Raw genomic sequence first — 25,819 nt, 5'->3', positions numbered from 1 at the left:
TTGAAGCTGTGCCTACAAACAAGAGCAGGTACGCTCAGTAAACACACACGGTAAACTTTGTGGCTGATTAACACCTCCAACCCCCTTCAGTCAGTTGCAGCATTTAATTTGCGGTTGCAATTAAAGCAAAGGACACTCGTGGGTGTTAGTAATCGGGTATTAATGATGGGATACTCAGGGTCACAAGGCCCAGACGCCCCCTGCTCTGTTTCTGCATGTTAGCGAGGGGACTTTTCGTTAGAGGACAATTATGGCGAGGGTTTGTCTCAAGAACAATGGTTCCTAAAAGGGAAGCACGCTCCGAGCCACGAGGTTTTGTGGAGGTGGTGCTGATGCTGGTGCTGATGCTGATGTTGTTGTGGCCGAGGGTGCCTCTGCAGCATCTCTTTCTCTTCGCACGCAACGTGCTCGGAAAACGTCTTTATTCTATAAATCGACTTGCGCCAAGGAGGAGGCGCAGCTTCGGGAGTTTGTGTGGCAGCGGCAGTCGCAGGGTTTGGGGATGCGGGGCTCAGGCACCAGAGAAGCACGTGTAGTGGGTGGTCCTCAGCGCACGGCTTTCACGTGGCTCTGGCGAGCGCCGAGCCGATCCGAGCCGAGCCGAGCCACACCGTCAGTCCGGTGCGGCAGCTGCAGGAGAGAACATCAGCATGGCTATGGAGATGGAGCCCGCGGAGTGAGTGCGCTCTCTGTTTTGATTTGATTTAGTGTAAAGTTTTTCAGTCATAGTTTGCCGATGAAAGCAGGGAAAGTAAACATGTTGTATCACCACCTGTGCGTCTGGGTCTGTTTACGTTACGCATTAAGTAGGGGGGGATTGTCCCGTTCATGGTATGAGCTTCACAGCTTTACTGAGATATTGGCGTCTTCGTGTCAGTTTAATTTCATTTACATCACTTACGTTGTTATTTATTGTCTGGGTGCAATTTGTGCGCACATGTGGCGTTTGTGGAACCACCCAACCAATCACAGAGGCTTTCATTATAAATGCACTTGGACAGTGTTTCGCATACGAGGCGAATCAATTTGTTGCTTCGCTCCATTTTTATTTTACTCCTTGCTGATAATCCTGAGGAGAGGAGAGTCCATGCTGGTTTACAGCTTCATCCATATGTGCTTGTTGATCTTATCGTCTCCGTAAGGATGGACGAGTCCTTTTTTTCATTGGTTCATTTTTCAGTCGATGTGTGGATGTGTGTACACTGTTGTCAAATTGAAACAGCTTGTGTGTTTTAATGGTTAAATTTAGAGCAGAGCTGTCTCGGAGCCTCTGTGGGTGATGTTAATTAAGTCAGCAGGTGCATCTACAGATGGCTCTGAAATGGGACAAAAGTCCACATGATGTTTCTCACCTATTATCGACCCCCCACCCCTCTGCACTGTGAGAGTCAGCCCCCACATGTGAGAGTAATTCTGTGTGTTTAGTTGGTGAGTTGTTACCCCTCCTCTGTGCAGCGTGATCCGCCTGATAATGCAGTACCTCAAGGAGAACAACCTCTACCGAACGCTGACCACCCTACAGGAGGAAACCACCGTCTCCCTCAACACGGTGGAGAGCATCGACAGCTTTATCGCAGACATAAACAGAGGCCACTGGGACTCTGTCCTGCTGGCCATCGAGTCCCTGAAGTTGCCTGACAACACGCTTATTGACCTTTACGAGCAGGTGACCTTTCCTTCGCTCACCCTTGCTTGGCCCGACCCTTCTCGATGGCCGCCTCGGATGATCAGCACTGGTTCTTCTTCAACAGGTTGTGATGGAGCTGATCGAAATGAGGGAGGTGGGCGCAGCCCGCTCACTCCTCAGACAAACGGACCCCATGATCATGTTGAAGCAGACTCAGCCAGAGAGGTACACGCACCTGGAGAACCTGCTGACGTGCTCCTACTTCGACCCCCGTGAGGTGAAGGCAACACACCACTGCGCTCCTTTTAAACAGCAGCATCAGAGAGTGGTTTAAGATGCTTTCCTCTGTTGTTGCAGGCGTACCCAAAAGGCAGCAGCAAGGAGAAGCGGCGCAGGGCTATAGCTGAGGCTCTGGCTAAGGAGGTCAGCGTGGTGCCCCCTTCTCGTCTCATGGGGCTCTTGGAGCAAGTCAGCGTGAGTTTACCGAACAGTGTCCCTCTCGATGCTCACTCTAATTACAAGGCGAGGGAACTGCACCTTTGGACTGTGATTCCCTCGCTGCTTTCTATCTCGCTGTCATGAATGTTTCTTAAAGGCTCTGAAGCCACATTTTAGTCAGTTTCTAACTTTGAGCAATGGACTCCTGCATTTACAAGACTTTTGGTTGGATTGCACAAGAGATTTGTGTGTATTAATTATTCAATTCAGATTCAGAGTTTGGCAGTTTCGTTTTATGACTGTCCCTGGGTTTCCTTTTCTCTGTTATCATTCACACACAGTCAAACCACACACGTATAGTGGTATGTATGGAGAGGGTTCTGAATGTTATTTTAAGGGAAAGTAAACTTGTCTATCACACGTTTGACTTTGGCCATGAATATTTAATGCTGACAAAAATGATTATTTGTTTTTTCCGAGAAGCCTTCAACGTTTTTGTGGCTGCAGGGAAGAAAAAAGACCAAGTTGCTCATTAATATGCACCAAGTTGCATATAAACGTTAAATTATATTATGTAGAGTGAGCGTAACAACCTTAGCAACTAATACAGTTGTGTTTACTCTAAATTTGTAGTTCAACATAATAAGAAAGAAAGAAACAAATACACATGTGTATTTTGCTCTTTAGTTTTAGTATTTAAATCAGGAGTCTTCAACGTTTTACAGGCCATGGACCCAAACTGATGGAAAGATTTAGTAGGGACCCCCTACCTGCTATATGTGTTATGTATTAAACTCAGCCTAGTGTAGATTATAAATATATATTATTATTGTCATTTTGCATTCAATATTAAGTTATTCAAATTCAAATATTATTTTTTTTATTATTATTTTCATTTTAAACATGTGCAACAGTAGGGTGCCCATGCAACTGCTGTAAGCTTAAACATACAGACATACAGACAGTAAATACATGGGACTGAATAGGCTCTCTTTACATTTGCTGGGGAAAATTACCATAAAAATATAAAAATGTCTAATCAACCAAAGATTTTGCGACCCCCCCTTGCAGTACCTCCACAGACCCCCAGGGGTCAAGGACCCCCTGTTGAAGACCTATGATTTAAATAATTATAAAACTAAAAAGAAGTTAACTGTATATTTATAAGGGTATCTTACTCCTTTTTAAGTGCCATAGTTTCTAAAATGACAATGAAAAGCTTAATAAAATGTCTATTTATATCTGCAAGTTAGCGCTTCTAAGTGACTTGATGTTATGTCTTCTTTTCCATTCAGACTCTGAGGCTACAGCAGTGCCCAGGTGACCATCTCTCCCCTGACTCGACCATCAACATGTCCAGCAACAAGGAGAGACATGCAGAGAAAGAGAGCTTTCCAACCCAGCTGTACCGCCACATCAAGGTATCCAACGCTGGAATCGCATATTACACTATCCTTTTTGAAAATGTCCTGGCCATTAGCTCGAGTGAGACACACACACACGCATACACACCCAAAACTAATTGCTTTATTCACCTTAAGGCCAGTCTTCTAGTCTCTGACTGGGCTCTCATCACTTGTATCCAGATGGAGCCGCCTGACTGGCTCACCCTTGCTTTTCTTTCCCCAAGGCCGCAATCGAGAATGGTCAGCCCACGCTGCAGCAGACCGTAGGAGAGCTTTATGCCTCCCCGAGGTCTCCTGAAATTAATTTGGGTTTTACTTCCACCTGCAGGAGAGCGGTCTGTCTTCTAAAAGTCTTAATAAGCATAGCTTCTGTGTGCGATTTAAATCTGCAGTTTGGAAGACGGTCACATGTGGAATGTGCTCGTTTCTCCCCTGATGGGAAGTATTTGATCACCGGATCAGTGGACGGCTTTATCGAGGTCTGGAACTTCAGCACTGGAAAAATTAGTAAGGTAAATGTTTTAATGCGATGGCACGAGGTATACTGCAATTTAAAGTTTACATTGCCTTTTCTTTAGATTTCAATCTTAAAAATACATAATTTGGTTAAAGAGCAGAAGAAAATTGTTAATTATTAATTAGTTAATTATTTGTCTATTTCTCTGTATTTGCACTAGGATTTAAAGTATCAGGCCCAAGACAGCTTCATGATGATGGACGATGCTGTGCTGTGCATGTGCTTCAGTAAGGATACAGACCTGCTGGCCACCGGGGCTCAGAATGGAAAAATAAAGGTTGGGTCGATTTATATTGACATAAATAACGCATAACCATGTCCTCATCTGACATCAAGACATCACAGCAATGGAAAAGATGCCTCAGCGATGTGGAAATATTGGAAAACTGTGCGGTCAGTCGATTATGCTAATCTGCTCCTCTTCTTAAATGTGTGCATGTTCTGGGAGAAGGTGTGGAAGATCCAGAGCGGCTTGTGCCTGCGGAGGTTTGAGCACGCTCACAACAAAGGAGTGACGTGTCTGAGCTTCTCCAACGACAGCAACCAGATCCTCAGTGCCTCCTTTGACCAGACCATCAGGTGGGATAAGATGCAGTTTTGTGTGTTGCACTCAACACGCACAGAGGGTCTGCATGGGTCTCTTTAACCTCCTGAGACCTGAGCTTTTATTTGGTGTGCGTTTTTAGTTTCTCCACGGTATTTGGGATTAATAGGACCTAAGATGTATAAAAACTAAACATCATCTTTGAACAAGAATAAGTAGTTTTTGAAAAAAACTATGTCCTTATATGTGGACCCTGTGATTATTTTATGATTTATATAAAATATAAAACTGTTTATTTTAAAACATGTACATGACTGTGTAACGACAGAATAGTCCCAACATCCCCAACCGAGTACTCGCTAATTAGCAAAAAATTGCTAATTTGTTAAATTTGCATGACATATCAAACTAGAAACGTTAATAAGCAAAAATAAATAAGTTTTAGCCTTTGCTACCACTAGATGGCAGATGAAAGCGTCCACTGTTGAGGACAATGGGTTTAAATGAAGCAGAATAAGCTGCAATAAAACCTAAAACTTAATGGTCTCAGGAGGTCTCAGGAACCTACATGATGTTGACCACATCTGTAGCATTTATATACACCGATCAGCCACAACAGTATGACCACTGACAGGAGGAGTAAATAACACTGACCATCTTGTGATAATTCATTGTTCTGCTTTGAAACTTTTGGACCTGGCATTAATCATGATATCTATGGGACGATCCACAGAGGCCCCTCCCCTCAACCCACAGCACCCAAAGGCCCCCACTAACAACAACCTGTAGCCACCACAGGACACCCTCAGGAGGCCCATGTTCATTCTCTGATGAGTCCCAACTGTTTGGAGGCACAAGGGAGACCTACACAATATTAGGAAGGTGGCCATAATGTTATGCCTGATCGTGTATTGTGGCATTGTGCGTCTTATGTTGAGGACGAACGGTGAAAGCTGCATCGGATTGGTCGGTAAAAATCTAAAATGTTTTCACATAAATAACACAAATGTAAGTGGAGACTAGTAACAGCAGAAGCTGGCTCGTCTACCGTGTCCGGAGGCGAACGATCCAACTCACCTCAGACATGATTCACAAAAGTTTTCAAAGGCATGGGCGTCAGTTCAGCTGAAGGAAGGCAGGGAGCTCTTTCTACATCCCACAGTGGATTAGCAGCATGATAAACAAGTCTGCCCCCAGAATAGCAATACAGTATATTCTTTTTTGCATCGCTGAGTTTATAAGTTTGTCAATTTATTTGTGACTTTAACCCTTTAATGACTGCACACTGAATCTGACTGACCACGAAATTAAAACACATTTGTTTTTAATGGTAATATGTGAATGAATATTTTTATTTTTAGATGTTTCCCTTTTGTGAGTGAAATGATAGTCCTATATCGACACTACATCACTGAATAGACAACACTTTCAAAGCTCCATAATTCTATGCAAATCACATAAGTCAGCAGTTGGAGCTTGGAGATTCATGTTGCACATCAACCTGAATGCACACTGCTTGCAAAGTGTAAAGATGTGCGTCTCCCCGCTGTAGTTAAGGAGCTGCATCTTATTTCTGGCTCCTGGGGGTGTGAGCTGCGCTGCTCCGCTGTGTTGGAAGCACATGTGCTGTGTGGGTGTAGCTGAGGAACCATGTGCTCGGGCACAAAGCTGCAACGTGCTCCTCCGCTCGCCGCTTCCACCGGCTGCTGTGTTTACAAACCATAAATCACCCTCCCGTAGACGTGAAGTGAATCCGTGAGCGTTGGGCGCTTTGTCATGGTTTGGCTAATCCGCACCCAGTGCTCCACCACGAGCTAAAAATAACACATCCGCAGCTCGGCAGCACGTTTTGCCCGCTCTCGAGAAAAATCCCCCCTTTATTTTCATGATGTTAAAATGACTCAGCACTGCTTGTCTCTTTCTTTCCTTCCCTTGACTTCAATTATTCAACAATGTCATTTTCAGAATCCATGAGCTGAGGTCAGGAAAGACGCTCAAGGAGCTGAGTGGCCACTCGTCGTTTGTAAACGATGCATCCTTCACCCTGGACGGATTTCACATCCTCAGCGCCTCGTCCGACGGCACCGTTAAGGTACAATTAGCGTGAGCGGCGTGGGGGACAAATTACATAACGACACAGTGATTCAGCACCGCATCGTTCCTTTTGTATTTCTCAGATGTGGAGCACAAAATCCTGGGAGTGCGTCCACACCTTCAAGTCACCGTCGAGGACGTCAGACGTCCCCGTCAACAACGTGATTCCCCTTCCCCAAAATCCAGAGCACTTTGTGGTTTGTAACCACTCCAGCACGGTGGCGGTCATGAGCATGAACGGCCAGGTGAGATCTCTGCAGCTGGAGCTAAGAAAATATCAGTTTTAGCTCATCGCAGTGACGACACCACCACTGATCGACTATTCAGCTGAACAGATCACTGCAGTTGTAAAATAAATAGATATTTCTAACTATAAGAGTTAAACAAGAGGATAGCAACCATTTTCATGTCTTAATGTTAAATATGAGGCTGTAGCCAGCAGCTGATTAACTTAACGACTGGAAGCAAGGAGAAAGAGACTGCTCACGAAAAAATAAAATGGAAAATCGTCAACTTGCAGTTTTTTGGTCCGAGTTAGGGCATCGGTATTGCACCTGGCTTATCAGTGAACACACAGTGCAGTAAGGAGAGCGATATCAACTTCTTAAATGGTGAATAAGTGTTTTAAATATTATCACCAGTGTTACCACCACTTTAAAAGCTATTCAGAGGCCTTATTTAGTTTCACACGTGACAGTGTTTCTAGAAGCTCCTCGTCTTTCTCCTCAGGCTGTGAAGACGTTCAGCTCAGATAGGAAGGAGCGAGCAGACTTCGTGTGCTGCACCGTGTCGCCCCGCGGGGAGTGGATCTACTGTGTGGGAGAGGACTTAGTGCTGTATTGCTTCAACTATACGACAGGGAGGCTGGAGAAAACGCTGACCGTAAGCTCCGCCGCCGACGTTCACCCATTATCAGTGTTTCATCCGGGAGGTTGTTTATGCAACTTGTGGCCAGAGTTCATGTTCAAGTCACTGTATCCTGCGGGGAAGTTGATGAGGAACCTGATGGGTAACGAGGGATGCGTGGTGATCTTTGTTGCTGTGCACCCGCAGGTTCACGAGAAGGACGTAATCGGCATCGCTCACCACCCGCACGAGAACCTGATCGCCACGTACAGCGAGGACGGCCTGCTGAGGCTATGGAAGCCTTAGACCACTCCTGGAGGAACCAGGCTGACGTCCACATGGTTGTAAAGCAGTTCATTCTGTTTCTGTCACCTCGTGTGCCGAAACGCTTTTGTTAATCTGTGTTAGACTGAGAAGGATGTACCACAGAAAGGCCGTGTCACATAATCTTCATGAGCATTTTGGTTCCTGAGCTCAGACTCCATGACGACAGGCGCCAACTCCATCTGCAAAGGAAGTGTGTGTCACGTGACCAAAGCTCTCGTGAGGTCCAGAGTGAAACTCGGCGACTAATTCATGTTTTTGAACGAATCACTGTAAACTGAGATCTTTCAAGATTCAGGTGTACTGATTAGGGGATTAGGGCCACTGCAAAAACAAACTAAACTTTGAGTTTAATTTCAGAATACTGAAAAAAAAAGGTCCAAATTTTGACTTAAAATTTGGACAATCTGAGAATAAACTCTAATCTGGAAATTAGTTAGTTTTAGATTTAAGTCAAACTTCTGACTTTAATCTGTCATTTCTGACATTTAAGAACAAAAACTGGAATTCTGAGAAACTAATCTGAATTTAGAAAAAAAAAATTGATAATGTTTAACATTTGATGGCGTATTAGAATAAAAAATGTGTTTCTCTTTTATAATAATGAAAACATAAGTTTGTGAATATCATATTGACAACCTAACCAACTATATACGAAGTCCCAACCATGTTGTTTTGTCTTCATTCCGCTAAAACAATCGTCACGTGTAATTGCTTCATTAACGTCTTCAGAGCTGTCTAGGTCCTCTACACTGTACACACTCATGGATCCAGCTCCACCGGTGCAGTTTGGATCCCCATTTTCATCTCTTCATCATGAAAATGCATGATGGTGAACTGTAGTGAAATGATTTCTAATAGAAACCGCCTCTTGTTTGGGCCTAAACAAACAATATCAGGTATTATGAACCGCCAGCTTTGGTTTATAACGATGCTTTTGTAACTATGACTGGATGATCCAGATGTGATAGTTTGTTTTGTTCTGTGCGTTCCCTGCATGCTACCTCGGTACACTGTCCTGCAATAATTTTAGTACTCCTTCAAAATATGCATGAAGACTAAATAAACCTCAGCGTAGCTCCAGTGACACATCCTGTATCCCGTGTGCGTACACAACAAACATGTTTGACGTGATCACATTGTTGTCATCGGTGTTCCCGTGCATCCGTAGGACGTGTATGCCTGCAACAAACAGCTACTCTCTGTCTCTGCCGGTATTTCTTATTTCTACTGTCATCTGTCTCTTAACTAGCAACAATCTGCCAATGCAAAGTAATGTTCAGCCATTGCACTCTATTTTTGCTATATTCATTACAGTGTGTATGTAACACTGCCAGCCACATGAAAAACAATTATCAATAAAAAAAAATCTGAAGTCTGAAGATGTTTGTGACTTTGTTTTAAATAATTCACTTAGTTCGTTATCGAAAGTCTTGTATCTTTTTCATTCATTTGTTGGTTCATTGGCATGTGTGTGTCCTCCCTCTGGGACAAAAGGGTGGTCAAGAAAGCTATTGGGGCAACATCCTATCTGCAAACTTTGAGCTTATTCCCTTAGGAAGGTGTTTTAAAGCTCCATCTAGGAAAACAAATCGTTATTCCAAATCTTTTATCCCCTCTGTTATTAGACTTTTAAATCTATAGTTTTTCTTTACATTATTGTTCATTTTAACACACCTACTATCCTTGGGAGACACAGGAGGCGTTATCTCTGATTGTTTATTATGTGTGTGTTGGCTGCTGTCTGTGTAGACATGGGTACCGCTCATTGCTGTCAAACTCAATTGCCTTCGGGACAAATAAAGTTGTATTGAATTGAAAACATGATTGTCAAACCAACTAAAGCCAAATGAACGCACCAAGCGTCGTGGTATGTACAGCCACCAACGTTACAATAAAGGTGAATGTCTCTTCCATTTCCAGGCTCCCTATGATGGTGCTCTCCCACTCACTGTTTGCCATCATTGTTTTAACATTCCCACTGGCTCCCACTGTCTTCCACCAATTAGACTTTATTTTTATAGCGCTTTATAGAATAATCCCACCTACCACTGTCCCCAACTAGTGCAGACTGATACAGACTTTGGCGAACTGTTGGCTTCACCTAAACACTCACTTGGATAATTTGACTGACAACTTAAAGCAATTCATTTTTGCCAACTGAATAATCAATTCGGTTTTAGCAAATGTTGCCCTAACCTATATAAAAATCTGTTTTATTTATTTTATTTTAACCTTTTAAACTTTAAACTCAGAGCCACTGGTGCAGTTTCAGTTTTTAACTATCATCTGGATCAGGTCCAACTTTAAATCTGTGCTGGTTCTGTCCTCTGATGGTCCACTCTCACTCACTGAGCATTTCTTGCAGTTGTAAATATAAATATCACTCAGGCAATTTAGAAAGATCTTCAAATAACATTTAATTGTAAAACACAAGCACAAACGAGTAAGATTGTTGGTCCTAACACGCATAAAGTTGAAGGACTTAAGACCATGACAACACTTATTTGAGTTAAAGTTTGCACTGAAGTCCTCGACATTAAGAGGACTCATAAATCTTGCATCTGCTTTCGAGAACTACTGAAGGACTGATCAAAGAAACCCCTCTGTTAGCTTAATAATTGTTAACAATACCCAAGGCAGAGATCAAGTCACTGAATAAGATGCATTACCAAGTAACTTCAAGTTAAGCTGTGATAAGGCTTTCAAACAGGCAGACACTCCAATGAGGTATTAATTTTGCCAATGTTAAGTCCCTCCATAACCTCCTGGGACTCTTTTGGCATTTACAATTAGGTCTAGAAATATTATGAAAAAAAAAGAAGAAGACACAAGTCAATAGCTACGATCAGCAAAAACCCAATCATCGTCCAGTGATTTTAAATCCAAAACTCAAAATCCTTCCATCAGCACTGAGCCTTTACGATTTAGACTTCAGCCACTTTATTCCATCCAAGGTGGGAGCAACTTGGCACTTAAAAACCCTGTGGGACACTTTTTAAGCACTACTTATAACATGATGGGGAATAACTTCAGCAGAAGTACGAAAGAATGGCCAAACTCTAACAGGGTGCCATGGTGGCATTAGGACCTATGAAGTTCGTTTTCAGAGCGACACATGATGACTGTACACACAGACGCACACTCACCACGCTCATCTGTACATAACGACGTTTCTCGTGGAACTAAAAGCAGCTCAGAAATAGTAAAAATTATTACACTCAACTTAAATATTCGCTGGAATAATATACAAGTGCATTCACTGCCAGCTCATTAGGTACACTAGGGACAACAACTGTGCACTAAATATTCCTTCATATCACTTTTAATGTTCAGTTTATAAACAGTAAGAGACGTGGTCATTTAAATGTATGATCATAATGAAGGTTGTAGTTTGTGGTGCTGTTAAACTGGGCTAAATTAAATGTGTGTTTCTGTTATTTAGTCTAGTCCACGGACTAGAATGGGGGTTGGCAAAAAAACAGAAACATGTGTTGGTACAACACAATATAATCCAAGCTGTTTTAAACAGATGCTGTAGACCATAACCTCCCATAGTCTGCATAAAGATGGAAGAACGGCTCCTTTAAAGTGAAGCCAAAGTTAGTAGGGCTCCACCTAGTGTTTGGATGCAGTATAAGTCATAAGTATCCAAAAGGCGTTGAATAACCTGGATGACTGAGAACCTTTACAGATATAGGTCATAAGCTCCACCTCCTCCACGTTAGTGGATGGACCGAACTAAAACATTAAAATACACGTTAAACCCATCTGTTTTTCAGGGATAGTTTCAATCATTTTAGGTAGTTAATAAAATGTTGTTGCATGTCCAAGTGACATTTTTTGGTTAAGTTTCATTTTCGTTAGTTATTTGAAGCTGTACAAACAGGATGTGACATAATGGCATTAAGCAGTTACCACTGAAAAATTACTACAGTGTATATTTCAACATTTTCTTAGTATTACTTAAAGGAAACGCGAGCGAGTCAGAAGGAAGTGTGGCCGGGTCATTCATAACACAGACTCTGGCTCCCGCATCCCTAGGAAAATAGCGTAAGTTTGGCTAATGCAAGGAAGTGGGCAGACGTTGTCCATATTTATATACAGTCTATGTAACCTTCATGAAGCCAAGATTGAGTTCAGGACTCCTGCACATGTATTCGTTTTCACTACTGAACCAAATGAACTGGCAAATGAGTGCATTTAGTGGCTTGAACCTCAAAGTTTCCCTACCTGAATCATTGTTAAACTTTTCTATTAACAAACATTTTCAAGAGTTGTTTATATGTGTCTTAGAAAATAGCCCTTGAAGGGGTAAAACAGCTTAAATGTCTCAACTCAAGTTTCAATGCAAATCCCCCTCCGCCATCCTCTTGACCCTCACATGTCGCACCGAACCATTTACAAGTAGTACACAACAACTGACTATCACTATAAAATGATTATTTTATACTAACGTTAGCGTACAATGTTTGTGTAAGCGCATAAAAAGCAGTTACACCTAGACCCTCGTCTGGAATCACAGTGTGACAATCAAAGTTGTTTTTAAAATAAAGTTAAAACAAAAGTCCCAGAGATCACGAGGAATATCACTCTGCTGAATCCAAGTTCGAGTAATGGAACCTGAACACTCACTACACTATCCCAGAAAGACACAAAATGATTTTAAGATAATAGAAAGTGCACGGAATTTTAAAAATAAAAAAAGGTGCTTTGCATTAGAGATTCTCTTGTTTTGTTTTGAGGATGTTATTTAAGACGTCTGGCACTGAACGCCACCGGTGCTGGCGTAGTCGTCTTCATCCATGTAGTAGTACTGATGTTTGTGTCTTTTTCTGTTCTCCAAGTCACAGTCCTCCAGGTCGGCGTAGATGTAGAGGTCGTCGTCCATGCTTTCCGGCTCCTCTCCGTCCATCTTCTCTGGGAGGTAGCGCTCCAGCTCCTTCAGCTTGTTCTTGGGGAGGAAATTGGCTTGTGGGAACACCACCTAGTGGAGAGAGCCAGACACGCTTTCATTACAACAAGCATTACAACACGGCTGTGCAGCACTAAGCCATCAAGCTATATGGACAAGGACAGACAATAATGGTACATGTGTATGTTAACAAAGCACCCTCTCTCAATGAGCTTCATGGTGTAGTCTCCTGAAATGGTTTCCACTCCACAGGTGTGACAGTTCATTTGTGGAATTTCTTGCCTTCTTAATGGGGTTGGGACCAGCAGTTGTGTTGTGCAGAAGTCAGGTTGGTACACATCTGACAGCCTTATTTGACAACTGTTCGTTCATATTATGGCAAGAACCAATCAGCCAAGTAAAGAGAAATGACAGTCCATCATTACTTCAAGAACTGCGGGTCAGTCCATAATTACTTTAAAGACTGAACGTCAGTCAGTCCGGAAAATTGGAAAAACTCTGAACGTGTCCCTCTGCCGCTGAGGATAAGTTCATCTGAGTCACCAGCCTCAGAAATCCCAAGTTAACAGCACCTCAGATAAATGTCACACAGAGCTCTAGTAGCAGTCACATCTCTACATCAACTGTTCAGAGGAGGCTGCCTGAATCAGGCCTTAACGGCTGAATAGCTGCTAAGAAACCACCACTTAGGAAAAACAACAAGCAGGAGAGATTTGTTTGGGCAAAGAAACGCCAGGAATGGACATTAGACCAGTGGAAATATGGGCTTCGCTCTGATGAGTCAAAAATTGAGACGTTTGGTTCCACCCCACTCTTTGTGCGACCCACGAAAAGGTGAACGGATGTTCTCTACATGCACCGTGGAGCATGTGATGGTGACACTGTTGGGATTTATTAAAGGCTCGCTGAACCAGAATCGCTAAGACAACATCCTGCAGCAACATGCCATCCGGTTTACGTTTAGTTGGACCATCACACCTCCAGGCTGTGTAAGGGCTATTGGACCAAGAAGGAGATGATGGAGTGACGGCCTCCACAGTCACCTGACCTAAACCCAATTGAGAGGGTTTGGGATGAGATCGACTGCACACTTGTTTTGTTTACTACATAATTCCATATGTGCTCATTCACAGTTTTGATACCTTCTGTGAGAATCCACAATTATAAAAAGTCATGAAAATAAAAAAAAGCCAATAAATGAGAAGGTGTGTCCAAACTTTTGACCGGTAGTGTATATTACCGTATTTTCCGCACTATAAGGCGCACCTTCAATGAATGGCCTATTTTAAAACTTTGTTCATATATGAGGCGCACTGTCAGATTTTGAGAAAATTGGAGGTTTTGCAGAAAATACGGTAGTTTATCGGTTACGAGAGGAAGTGCGGCGGAGCGGTGTTATTTATCGCAGGAGAAAAAGCTCTTTGGCATCATCGCGGTGAAGAGATGAATGACTGCGGCCATCTCGCTTTGTTCCCTCGGAAACTCTGTTTAGTCTTCTTTACTTGGCGCAGGTCATCTTGTTGCTTCCTCCACTTCCGCACCATTGATTCGTTAATGTTAAATTTTCTCGCTGCTGCTCTATTCCCGTGTTCTACTGCGTGACCGATCGCCTTGAGTTTAAACTCTGCTTCGTGAGCGTGTCTCTTAATAGGAGCCATTTTGGGGTCTTTACATAAACACACAAATGGAAATGAAACGACACGCCTCGCGCAGTCATATATCCCAGCATGCACCGCGCGCTTCTTCTTCTACGGGGGAAAATGAAGTCGGCGGCTGCTTACCGTAGTTGCGAGACCTGTTATGGCTCGATATTGGTCCATATATTAGGCGCACCGGATTATAAGGCGCACTGTCAGCTTTTGAGAAAATTGGAGGTTTTTAGGTGCGCCTTATAGTGCGGAAAATACGGTACATATGAAATATATAAAACTCAAATGTGAATGTGGCGCGAAGGAGATGAGTCTTCTTTTGATTTCTATATATGTGCTTTTGCTGATTATAAAATAAAAACATAAGCAAAAAGGTTAAAGTGATGCTGAAGAAGTTCTTACTGTAAAGTGAATAATAAGACGTCCTTTCTCAAACGGTCTGCGATATGTGGGCATCCCTTCACTCAGGACACATTTGGTGTCTCCAGGCTTGATTAACTCCCCTGCAATTAAAACAAAAACAGAGACATCATTAAAGACAGAATATAGTGGGTAATTACTGGGATATTCTACTTCCTCCTTATTGCTTGCACATGATGGGACATCGTCTATATTCACTGGCACTTAAATGAAATGAACTGAAGAAGAATGAGTTTGTATTTTATTTGAGTGGTTTTACAGTCACAGTTTTTCATTGACTGTTCTTCTAAAATGCATTAAGCAATTAAAGGCCAGCCCACGGAGCTCTTTGTTGTCCACAAACGCTGATGCCAAACACACAATTGTCTCTGTATATTATCAATATTCCTCTTTAAAAACAACTTGTAAAATGAACTTAATTCACAGTAAATAAAGTTTTTGTATGAAAATAAAATTTAGGGTTTTTGTGTTAGACTAACTACAACAACAAGCTACTATGATATGATAAAGTATTATTAAAAAACAATTGATTTGGATTTGCTGGTGCAAAAAAATACATTTTAAAGTATAACAGGCCTCTGCATCCCCACCGGCCTTACAGTGTCTTTGGATGCTGCATGTGCTTCACTGTCAGACAGACAGAGCTCAACTCTTCTATTGCTGGACTTCAATGTATTCACATTTTTTAGTCAACTTTTGGCAAATATAAAATAAAAATAAAAATAAATCCTTTTCTTTGCTCCAGCTTACGCTGCGGCCCACATGTCAGGTTGTGATTTAAAATACAGATGAAGGAAATACTTCATCCTCAACACTATAGAGAACACGTTTAGACGTTAGGTCTGATTCTCTCTGTTAAACGTTTAGAAATTTAAATGCCTTTATCTGACTTCGTTTACCTGGATGTGACGTGACAAGCAGAGTTCTGTTGTCCAGTGTCTGAACAGGTTTCTTGAAGCCACACAAAGCCTCTACCAGCTGTAACTCCATGGACATGATGAGGTCCTCTCCTCTCCTGATGACAACAGCAGCAACAACTTGAACTTCACAAAGAGGAGGTGCTCCTACAAATACTTAGACTGAATAAAAACTAAATGTACATTCAAAGGTAAAATGGAACCATTGACTGGTTGACCACTTCAGTAACACATGCAGAGACAGTTAATGACAGAAGACACTTGACAGCCAACACTATATTACCTGGTGAACACCGGATGCTCTCGCTGGTCCAGGACAATGACGATATCTCCTGGTTCGATTCCGGGCTCTTGGTCCCCCTCTCCGTGGAAAACAATCTTCTGTCCATCTCTCATTCCTGTGTCAATGTATTCACCAGGTTAGTCATGTACCTTACGCGTTTCTCCAGTTTGATAAACAACCTCTCCCTTTTCTCTCACCTTTGTCAATGTGAACCTCCAAAATCTTCTTCTGTCGCAGGATCTTCCGCCCTACACAAACTTTGCAGCGGTCCTTGTGGTTGATTCTCTGTCCTTGTCCCTGGCAGCTGTGGCACACGGTGGACACCTGCTGCACCATACCTGGCACAATCTGGTGCATGCGCACCTGCATCCCTGTGCCATGGCAGGACACGCATGTCTGTGCAGCTCCTTTACGGCTCCCACGGCCTGTCAAGGGAATCAAACTGTCAGTACTCTGGATGACAAGGTCAACGGGTATTTTTGCCTTTTGGTTTAATTTATCCCCGGCCTGTACACTGGCGTGACCTGGTGACAAAAAGGTAATCTCTTTTAACACACTGGTAAACACAAGTCCCCAAGTCGTAGACAAGTCCTTTTTTGCCCTTCAAGCTTGCTTGGGTTTGTGTGGTGAAATACTGCCTGGATGACCACACATCTAGCGTGGGACACACAATAGGAGTGTGGTATAGGGATGAACGATGTGGGCTAAAAAAATGTATCCCAATAAATTTTACCATTCTGGCGATAACAATAAAAATCATGTTAACAGAGAATGGACTGACTAAATTACCCAAAGAAGAAATCCAGGGACATTTACAGCTCGGAGATAAAATTAATGTTATCAAGATCAAGGTCATCCAAGACGGGGACGTCTGGTCCCTCTGATTTACCAGAGGATGTGACTCCTTTCTCCCGACTCATTTGCTGGCTCTCGGTGTATTCCAGCTTGTGGTTGTACTTCAGGTGGTGGAATAAATTTGTTGTGTTGTTGTTGCTATCCTTAGCCATCATCTCTTTTTTTTTCTTTTTTTTTTTACTACTTGCATATCAGAAAAGTTTGTTCCACATCCACCTTCTGATATCTGAACCAGTTCCATATTATTGATGAGGAGCCTTGTTTAGTCGTTACAGGTGAACTACGGCTTTGAGCATGTGACTACATTGTGCGCGTCACATTTATGGCGAGATGGCAAATTCTCATTGTGTTTTGGGCGGTATACTGTGTATGATAAAGTATCGCCCATTCCTAGTGTGGTAACACGTCATTATGGGGCAGGCTTCAACCGATACAGAGGAAAGAAACAAACGATTTGATTGGCCACAGCATCATCAGTTCACAACAGAGCGACTCATTGATCAAGTTGCCACCACCACCTTGGTTCTAGCTACCAAACATTAACAAACGTTAGCAGAGTAGAGTCGTACCTTCACATCGCTCACAGATGGTATTCTTCTGGACGGCAAGTTTTCTTGTTGTTCCATTATAAAGATCTTCCAGCGTCACTGAAATCTGGTGAACAATATTCTTCCCTGCGGTGGAACAAAACACAGCATTGTCAGAGCATAGAACAAGATTTCAGCAACTCTAGGAATAACACTGGCAAAAAGCCTAGTCAGCCAAATGTAAGATGACGCTCCTTTTCCAAAGTCTTTTTTTTAAGAAAAGTACTTAAAGAGTTACAAAGTGGAGAAACCGGAAAACCTTTTCCTTGCATCTGACAGTTTTATTTATTTTTCTGTTTAATCAATTCACACTCAGAGTCTCCAATACTTTAAAATCACTTTCCTCCAAACTAAAACTTTTTTTAAAAAAATGTACATAAACTCCTGTGACCTTACTACTTTCAGCTACTTTGACTGTGATGGAGAATAACAAGCTGTGAGCACTGAAGATGGAAAGCACATTTGCATCGACTAAACTGCAGAATCACTCAGTACATTTACATGCACGTGGAAAAAACTAATTATTGCCTTAATCGGACTTCAACTGGACAACGTAAGTGCATGTAAACGCGCTACTCCGAGTTCTTATCCGATTAAGACACCCAGATAATACGGTTGGAAATTGTATTATCTCCGGCATGTATCCGCTTAATCAGACTTTAACCGGACAACGCGTCTATGATGCTCCACAACCGCTGCATTGGCGTATGAATAAAAACTTGCAAGAAAGCCAATCAGAGAAGAAGAAGGTAAACAGAGCCGGTAGAAGAACCACCTGAGGGATAGCGCACATCTTATCTGCAACACAAGTTGTGCGCACATTACGTTTAAGATTAAAAAAGCAGAATTACTATCCCTGTTATTGTTGTTTGAAATGCCGGTCTGCTGCATGAACAACTCTTGTTTATTATATGACGTAGTAGGTCAAACAGAAAGGGGGCCCTATTAACCCACTGAAAAGACACATATATCGCCACCTAGTGTGGAGGAGGAGGAGGACATGTTCCCGTCAGTTATTCGGATTTTCTCCATAAACTGGGACAAGGAACGCATTTATAAAGTCGAATAAGCTGTGCATGTAAACGTACTGACTAATGAGCCACAGAGAAGAACTGTTCTCTCAAACATTTGTTTTGCTTGTTCCACAGCCAAGAGTTTCTCGCTATAATGTGATTACTTACAAGCACAAACTGCAGCTGGAGGGTTCATTCATTAAAACACAAGAAACTCATTTGTTCTCCTTTAAAACACAGCTGTGTGGAGAAAATGAAAATGGATACACCTGAGTATCAGGGTCAAAGGATCAAAGATCAAACTGATACAGCGGTTAGTAGATAAAATAACTCCTTTAATAACTAGTTTGTCATTTTTGCTTTTTTACATATGTATGGAAGCTGAATATTTTGTGGTTTGTGTTTTGCCTAAATGAAACATTTATTTCTGAGCACATTTTGTTGGGATTTTCCATGTTAACATAACTTTTTCAATTCTAAATTTTAACATGGTTTTACAAAATAAGGATTAATCATGAAAATAACTGGGAGACTAATCTACAACCACTAATTTTCATTAGTTACAACTAAGGCTGGGTGATAAATTTATTAATTTGAGTAATTCAAGATTTACTTTTCAAATTGCGTTTCTGATTTTCTGCTGGCATGGCCAGTTCAACAAGCTGGGGTATTAGCAGCCATCGAAGACAACAATACCAAATAAAACAATACCAAATAAAGGTAGTCAAGTTACTTCTGACCGGGACAGACGTCTGTGCTGCGTAACACGAGGAAAATGTTTATCAAAGCCAAACACAGCAGCACAACAACCCTGTGGCAGTGCCTGAAAAAAAAGCATGCGAGAAATGTGTCTCTCTGGGCCTGAAGCTAACCCCGACCCAGCTCCAAACCAAGACAGGCCCACAGACAGAAGGTAGTCACACACAACAATGGCATTTCATGTTGGAAAAGAGACGGTATTCATTTACAGTCCTTATCTATCGCTGTTTGTTCTGGTGGACTGTTGTCATGGGGCCAGAGACAGGGTTCACCATGGAGTCCATCACAGAGAGAACATTCACAAGCAGTTTCACACTTACATGTGCAACTAAGGCCAATTTAGTATCACAAACTCACCTAATATGCATGTCTCTGGAATGTGGTAATGTGGTTCACACTTTCTCACGTTTAAATATTTTGCAAGGTAGCATTTGCACATACCAATGATTCCCACTGAAACTGTTTATATGAGCTACTTTTTTGTTATTATTCTTGTTCCTTTATCGAATGTTACATATGCCATAGTAACAATTAACTACTTTTTAATCGTGTTGTCTCTTAGACATGAATAAAAATCTAATTTGTCCACATCACCCAGCCCTAGTTGCAGTTCTACTTTCCCCAATTAAAAGTCCAACACTTAAACGTCCTCCTCAACAGAACTGGCTTCGTCTCTGCAGATGAATCATCAAACATATAAACATACTTTCTTTTGACTCAATCAGACAAAACTTTCAAATCAGAAATGTACACATCATCAACACATTATTTTGCGTACCTTTTCGCTCTCTATGCATACGACTTCCTCCACCAAAGAACAAGTCAAAGATATCCATAGGTGATGCAAAGCTCCCACCACCACCACCACCAGTCCCTCCTTCTTTTATGGCCTTTTCACCGCCCCTGTCATACAGGTCCCTCTTCTTGGCATCTGATAACACCTCATATGCTTGTGAGATCTGCTTGAACTTTGTAAAAACAAAAGGTTCAAAATACATTTCTTACAATGACTTGAATCTTTACGAGAGGAACAGAAAAACGTACATACCTTCTCTCCTTCTGTAGGATTTTTGTCAGGGTGATATTTCAAAGCTAGTTTGCGATAGGCCTTTTTCAGCTCGTCTGGAGTGGCGTTAGGTTTCACACCCAGCGTGTCATAATAGCCTGTTTCTTTGACCATGGTTCCCTTTAAAGGATTATCTTAGGAAAAGAACAAGAAGGGAAAAAAAACATCAGAATCTAAATACTCAGGTCCATTATAGCTCCTCAATACGTCTCTGATCAATCAGTGAAAATCTGGTCTGAAAATATGTGGTCAGAGTCACATGGTGAGACTTTGTCTGAAGCATGTCATTATGACGATAGCAATGAGAGAGTTCTTTAATAAGAGCAAAGGTCATCATCACACTGTACTGTGAGAGGCATTCATGATACTGGTCTCAGAAATGTTGCACTCTGAGTCACGGTTAGCATATGGGCTTCCCCTTATTTTTAATCAGAAGAAACTGGGGGTTGAAATTAAGTTGGTTGAAACAAAAAAACTATGTAATACACTTAAAAGAAGGGGATTTATTGCTAGGCTATTGTGATTGTGACTTTGGCTTCATAATAGAAGTGATAACACAATATATGTCAGCAATGGAGTCACTGCTAACAAAAACGTGGGGTAAAAAGTCAAATGAGATGCGTGAAATGTGGATATATGCGGAAACATGCATGTGTGACAAAAATATTATCACCACAGCAGAATCGTGTTTTTACATGCGACATGATTTGATTACACCGGTCACTACTTAGCATTGTAATAAATGTGCCCATACATCACCAAATACCACAGGTTTCTAAAGAGTTATAGCATCAGTCTTGTGTTGATAAGACGCACACATCTAAAAATAAAAATAATCCATTCTAATACAACAGCTCAGCAAAAGAAAAAAAATAAATAAAGCTGAATTTTTGTGCTGTGATGTTAACTCTGGCTTGTAAATTGTGTTGCATTTCTAATATTTACCCACTCTGGTGTAAACGGACAATGTACAACCCAACAAACTGACACAATATTCACCTGCAACAGTGTGTTTTCGAGTGTGGACCAGCCGTCATTTAGGAATAAATAAAACTGGATGAGTGGGGAGATATCTTAAAAAAAAACAAGACCAGGTGAATAAGTTTCAGTTTTGTTTAATGTGTATCCAAAAACAAAACTGAAACTTATGCAACTGGTCTTGTTTTCTTGTCCCTCTCTCAAATAGTATAATTGCCAGAATGATTGATGACATGTCTGCAGACATTTAAAGGATAGTTTTGGAAAAGTTGCGCTTCAGTGGAGAATTTGCATAACAACTGGATGAATCTACTGTTATCAGTGGACATTTGACTCAACTAAACGGTTTTTACTGTTTTGCTTTTATTGATTTTATCCTGTTAAAACACTTCGGTTGGCCATAGGCATTTAAACATGCTATGTAAATAAAAGTGTCACTGACATTTTCATTAGTGCCGTTGGATTTTGTATTAGCTATTATGTATATTGTCATGCACTATGTCACGTTTCTCTTTTCTTTGTACATACACGATATATTTTCAGATTTTACCACCATAGGCCTTAGAGGAAGGTAATTTTAATCCTGTATTGTGTTGCAAATGTCAGAGTTGACTTGACTAAAAATATGTGCCATGGCTCAAGAAATGTTATGAAACGCTTCTCTAGATGAACCAACTAAAGTATCTATGGTCCTGGTTCACTGATACTTGGTTTATTTAACCATAGGAAAGAAAATGAAAACAAACAATATTACTTAAAGCTAAGGGCTATTTAATGTGAAAGGTACGCTGAAAACCTGTCCAGAGCACCAGGGTTTTCTTAGTTAACAACCTGCAGACTGCCATATTTGTTTTATATTGACAAAAACTACAGAGCAGAGTTCTGTCCCTGGGGATTTCACGACAACATCGTCAAAAACGACGCCTGTGTTTAACAGACCTTCTTAAACTTTGAGATATACCTGGTTAATTAACTTTTATTTTATCCAGCGGTTACCTCGGTGAAGATGCTAAAACATGGAAGTACAAACTGAGGCCAATTAGGCCGTAGGTAGCGCTTTTTTTTTTAGCTACTTAGCCCGACTAAGGCTAAAACGCTAGTTATGCTGATGACACGAACTCTGGCCGTAACAAACATACGTGTCACTGTCATAAACACACAAATACAGCCAATAATTGGTTTCCTACCTGAAATGAAGACAACTGTTTTGAAGCCCTTTCACACCTCGGTTCTTCCAGAATCTTCTCCTCACCCGGGATGGAAGAAAGTCGCGTCAGGTGACGTCACTTCCCCGCGACGAGGCCGGCCACCAAAACAAGCGTGCAATGTAATGGAGCGTTGTTAAAAAATAAGCTTCGTAAGATGATAAAATGCCGATCTGCTGGCTTATCAGTGAGGAGGGTAATCACAAACCCATCCACCTGCCTCATTTACAGACAGTCGTCGTGGGCAGAGGGCCGGAAACGACGATCAAAGACAAAAAATGCTCTCGACAGCAAGGTAAAACAATACATTTCAATTTGGTGTGAACATTGCGCTAGATAGTAGCTAAACTTCAAAAAGGAGAAGAATTCTGGGCGTTGTGGCTATTTTATTCAATTTAAATCTGTAATTTGATGTCCATAAAACGAACCACTATGAACAAATGCACGTTTTACACGTTAATGTTAAAACTACCATAAACTAATATTTTTGGTATTTTTACGGGGATCATAATATGCCATACAAATAATAGACATGATTTTTCTTTAATATGTCATAATACTGTTGAGGAGGAATTTTAGCCCTGCTTTCCTCTCCTCTCCGGGTCCGTTGATGTGAGGAATAAAGAGACGAGAGAATGACGTCCAGTACGAGTATTTATTCACAGTCTGCAGAGTGTGGAGACCACAGTACATACAAAGATATGAGTCTGGATCTGAGTTGCCTTCGCGGGAGCAGTTCTTTTCTATTACTACAGTAAACACCTGATTGGCTCATCTACTTCTCCTCTTTGACACACTTTCTCTGTTAGATTGTGGTCCGGCGCGTCCTGCTCCCCCCGCGAGACATCTTCAGAAAATACATTGTGACCTTTAAGTACATGTTGTTCTCAATACAATCATATCATTCGGCCTTCCAGTGTTTTTCCATTTCTGCCAGCAGTACATGTTCAGTGTATTCTGTTCCAGTGATTATGTCCCATATATTGCATATTAAATCACTTCTAGTAATTAAACCTGATTATTAAAGCACTCATAAGCACGCATACATTTTACTGTTCCCACAATACTTACCTGTATACTTTAAAACTCTTAAAAATGCAAATATGTGTACATGTGAGTAGTCAAAATCTGAACCTGTGTAAATCTCATCCCTTCCCAACCAGTTGAACTCAAAGCAGAATGCAACAAAGGCTATGTCAAGGTTAAACAGGTGAGACTGTCCAGTCAAACCAATTTAAAAAGAATCACTAATTGAAACGTCTTCCATTCATTAGTAAACATTCTGTCTCTCATCTCCCTCTTTTTATTCCAAAGCTGGGCTTAAACCCCACCTCTGTAGACTCTGTGGTGGTGGGTAAAGACAATGAGGTGAAAATCAAGCCTGGACAGCAGCTTCACATTGTCAATCATCTTTACCCATATACTGTTCAGTTCAAAGCGGACCCCACAGGTAACCACAGCAGCACAAAAAGGCCACGAGAGCTTACTCCAGAAGACAGCAAGAGCCAAGGAGAGGCTCAGAAGATGAAAGCAACCAAACAGACAGAAAAGGTCTCCGTGCCAGTCAGCCATGGAGAAACCACTAAAACTAGTGTAAGGGCAGAAAAAAGTTTTTATTTTAATAAACCTCTGTATTTCATTCTGTTGTACAAAGACAAATGTTACATAAAATCTGTTGCAGGAAGGTGCTGGGCATTGGAGCCAAGGCCTGAAGACTTCGATGCAAGACCCCAAGATGCAGGTACTGCTGTGCAAAACAGATTGACAGCTTGTTGTGATGTTAAATTCTTTTCAAGTGCAGAGTCTGAATGAGCAACGTTTGCTTTTTCCCAGATATACAAGGATGATAAAGTGGTAGTAATTAAAGATAAATACCCTAAAGCTCGCCACCACTGGCTCGTCCTCCCATGGCAATCGATTCCCAGTCTGAAGGCTTTGCGCAAGGAGGACTGTGATCTGGTGAAACACATGCAGCAAGTGGCCGACCGAATGGTTGAGCAGTGTCCAGATTCTAGCTCGCTACGCTTCCGCACAGGCTACCATGCCATCCCAAGCATGAGGTAAGTAATTACTTTGAATTACTCAGTTACATATAATGACAACACTGGTGTTGTTCCGTCACTTTTCTCCTTCCTACCCCATTATGTCATATGTCCCGTTATGCCCTGTCAAAGATCTGCAAGGCCAATCAAATGGTTTGTATAGGTTTCATCCAGTAATGGACAGAAGAGTAGATGGATGGATGGATGCTTTATTCATCCCAAACTGGGAAATTTCACAGCAGTCGTATGATTATCTAGACGTGGTTGAGTTGAATTGGTTTACAACATAATGCCTCTGGTTGCTTGTAGGATTTCTGACTTAAGTTTTAAATTGTCTCTGTGGAATGTGCTATACAAAATAACATGCTGTGCATGCAAGACAAGCTTGACACACATAGGCATAAGAAAGAAGGAAGAGATAAGAGTTCTAACTTTCGGCACATACAATCGAACAAATACAATGTACTTTACATTCAAAATCACTGGTTCCGTTTGCACTTTCTTCCAGTCATGTTCATCTCCACGTGATCAGCCAAGACTTTGACTCTCCTTGTTTAAAGAACAAAAAGCATTGGAACTCATTTACAACCGACTACTTCGTTGATTCCCGTGGTGAGAACAACATCAAGTTTATTCAGTTTTCTTTACCATCAGTAGTTAGCAACTACATCCACACATTACGCATTTTGTTTTTCTTCCCACAGAGGTCATTCAGATGCTTGAAACACATGGAAAGGTCATGGTAAAAGAAGGCACCGCTGAGTTGTTGAAACTACCACTCCGCTGCCACGTGTGTTTCAAAGAGCTTCCGACTATACCAGCTCTGAAGTTGCACCTGGCGTCTCATTTTCCCAGATAACAGTGGGAGCTTGACCAAATGCCAGTGCTTCCGATTACAGTTTTGTAAAGTGTTCATTTCATTCACTACTTTATGTGTGTATTAAGTTTAGACACAGGACATTCAGCTAAGTCTTTCTGTTCACGAGAAAAGTCAGTGTGCTAGACTGACTCATTCACCGTTATTGAATTTTCATTTGTTTACATTTTCAAATTTCAACATGTTTAAATAATGTTGCAATAAATGTTTTCTAAGAATGAAGTGTTGTGTTTTGTCATTAAAGTTAACATGAACAAAGGTCATGCTGTAAAGATGACACATCTGTTTTACAAAGTCTGGAGAAAAGTGAGTTTGTCACAGTCTGTCTAAAACATGATGAAACACTAATAGCATTTTTACATCCATACAAATGCTTCTACTTACTGTGGCTCTGAATAACATTATTTCATTATATCATTTTATGATGTACTGTGTGTATTCTGCCTTTAAGAGCTTT

General features: G+C 41.4%; 2 protein-coding genes and 1 pseudogene across 5 annotated transcripts; 2 read left to right on the top strand and 1 right to left on the bottom strand.

The window, feature by feature from the left end:
• The first annotated feature begins 344 nt into the window (after positions 1-344).
• Positions 345-10,654, top strand: LOC125003492 (annotated as a pseudogene).
• dnaja1 (DnaJ heat shock protein family (Hsp40) member A1) lies at positions 10,197-22,572 on the bottom strand. The gene is made up of 9 exons (XM_047577457.1): positions 22,426-22,572; positions 20,243-20,394; positions 19,973-20,162; positions 17,405-17,509; positions 16,178-16,405; positions 15,981-16,095; positions 15,680-15,795; positions 14,763-14,863; positions 10,197-12,783 (listed from the first exon to the last, which is right to left on the bottom strand). Exons 2-9 carry the CDS (start codon positions 20,372-20,374, stop codon positions 12,550-12,552), a joined length of 1,221 nt encoding a protein of 406 aa, XP_047433413.1. The 5' UTR covers positions 20,375-20,394; positions 22,426-22,572; the 3' UTR covers positions 10,197-12,549.
• Positions 22,505-25,584, top strand: aptx (aprataxin). 4 transcript variants are annotated; one of them, XM_047577460.1, is made up of 7 exons: positions 22,505-22,738; positions 23,607-23,653; positions 23,875-24,036; positions 24,125-24,184; positions 24,277-24,503; positions 24,994-25,097; positions 25,190-25,584. In XM_047577460.1, exons 1-7 carry the CDS (start codon positions 22,609-22,611, stop codon positions 25,342-25,344), a joined length of 885 nt encoding a protein of 294 aa, XP_047433416.1. In that variant the 5' UTR covers positions 22,505-22,608; the 3' UTR covers positions 25,345-25,584. The 4 variants fall into 4 exon arrangements, with proteins under 4 accessions (XP_047433416.1, XP_047433417.1, XP_047433415.1 ...); XM_047577459.1 differs by having other exon boundaries at positions 22,508-22,738; positions 23,758-23,994; XM_047577458.1 differs by having other exon boundaries at positions 22,508-22,738; positions 23,758-24,036.
• Positions 25,585-25,819: the final 235 nt, after the last annotated feature.

This window comes from Mugil cephalus, chromosome 2, assembly GCF_022458985.1.
Source record: "Mugil cephalus isolate CIBA_MC_2020 chromosome 2, CIBA_Mcephalus_1.1, whole genome shotgun sequence".
NCBI classification, from domain to species: Eukaryota; Metazoa; Chordata; class Actinopteri; order Mugiliformes; family Mugilidae; genus Mugil; species Mugil cephalus.
The sequence above is the reverse complement of the archived record's forward strand: the minus strand, read 5'-3'. Positions and strand labels throughout refer to the sequence as shown.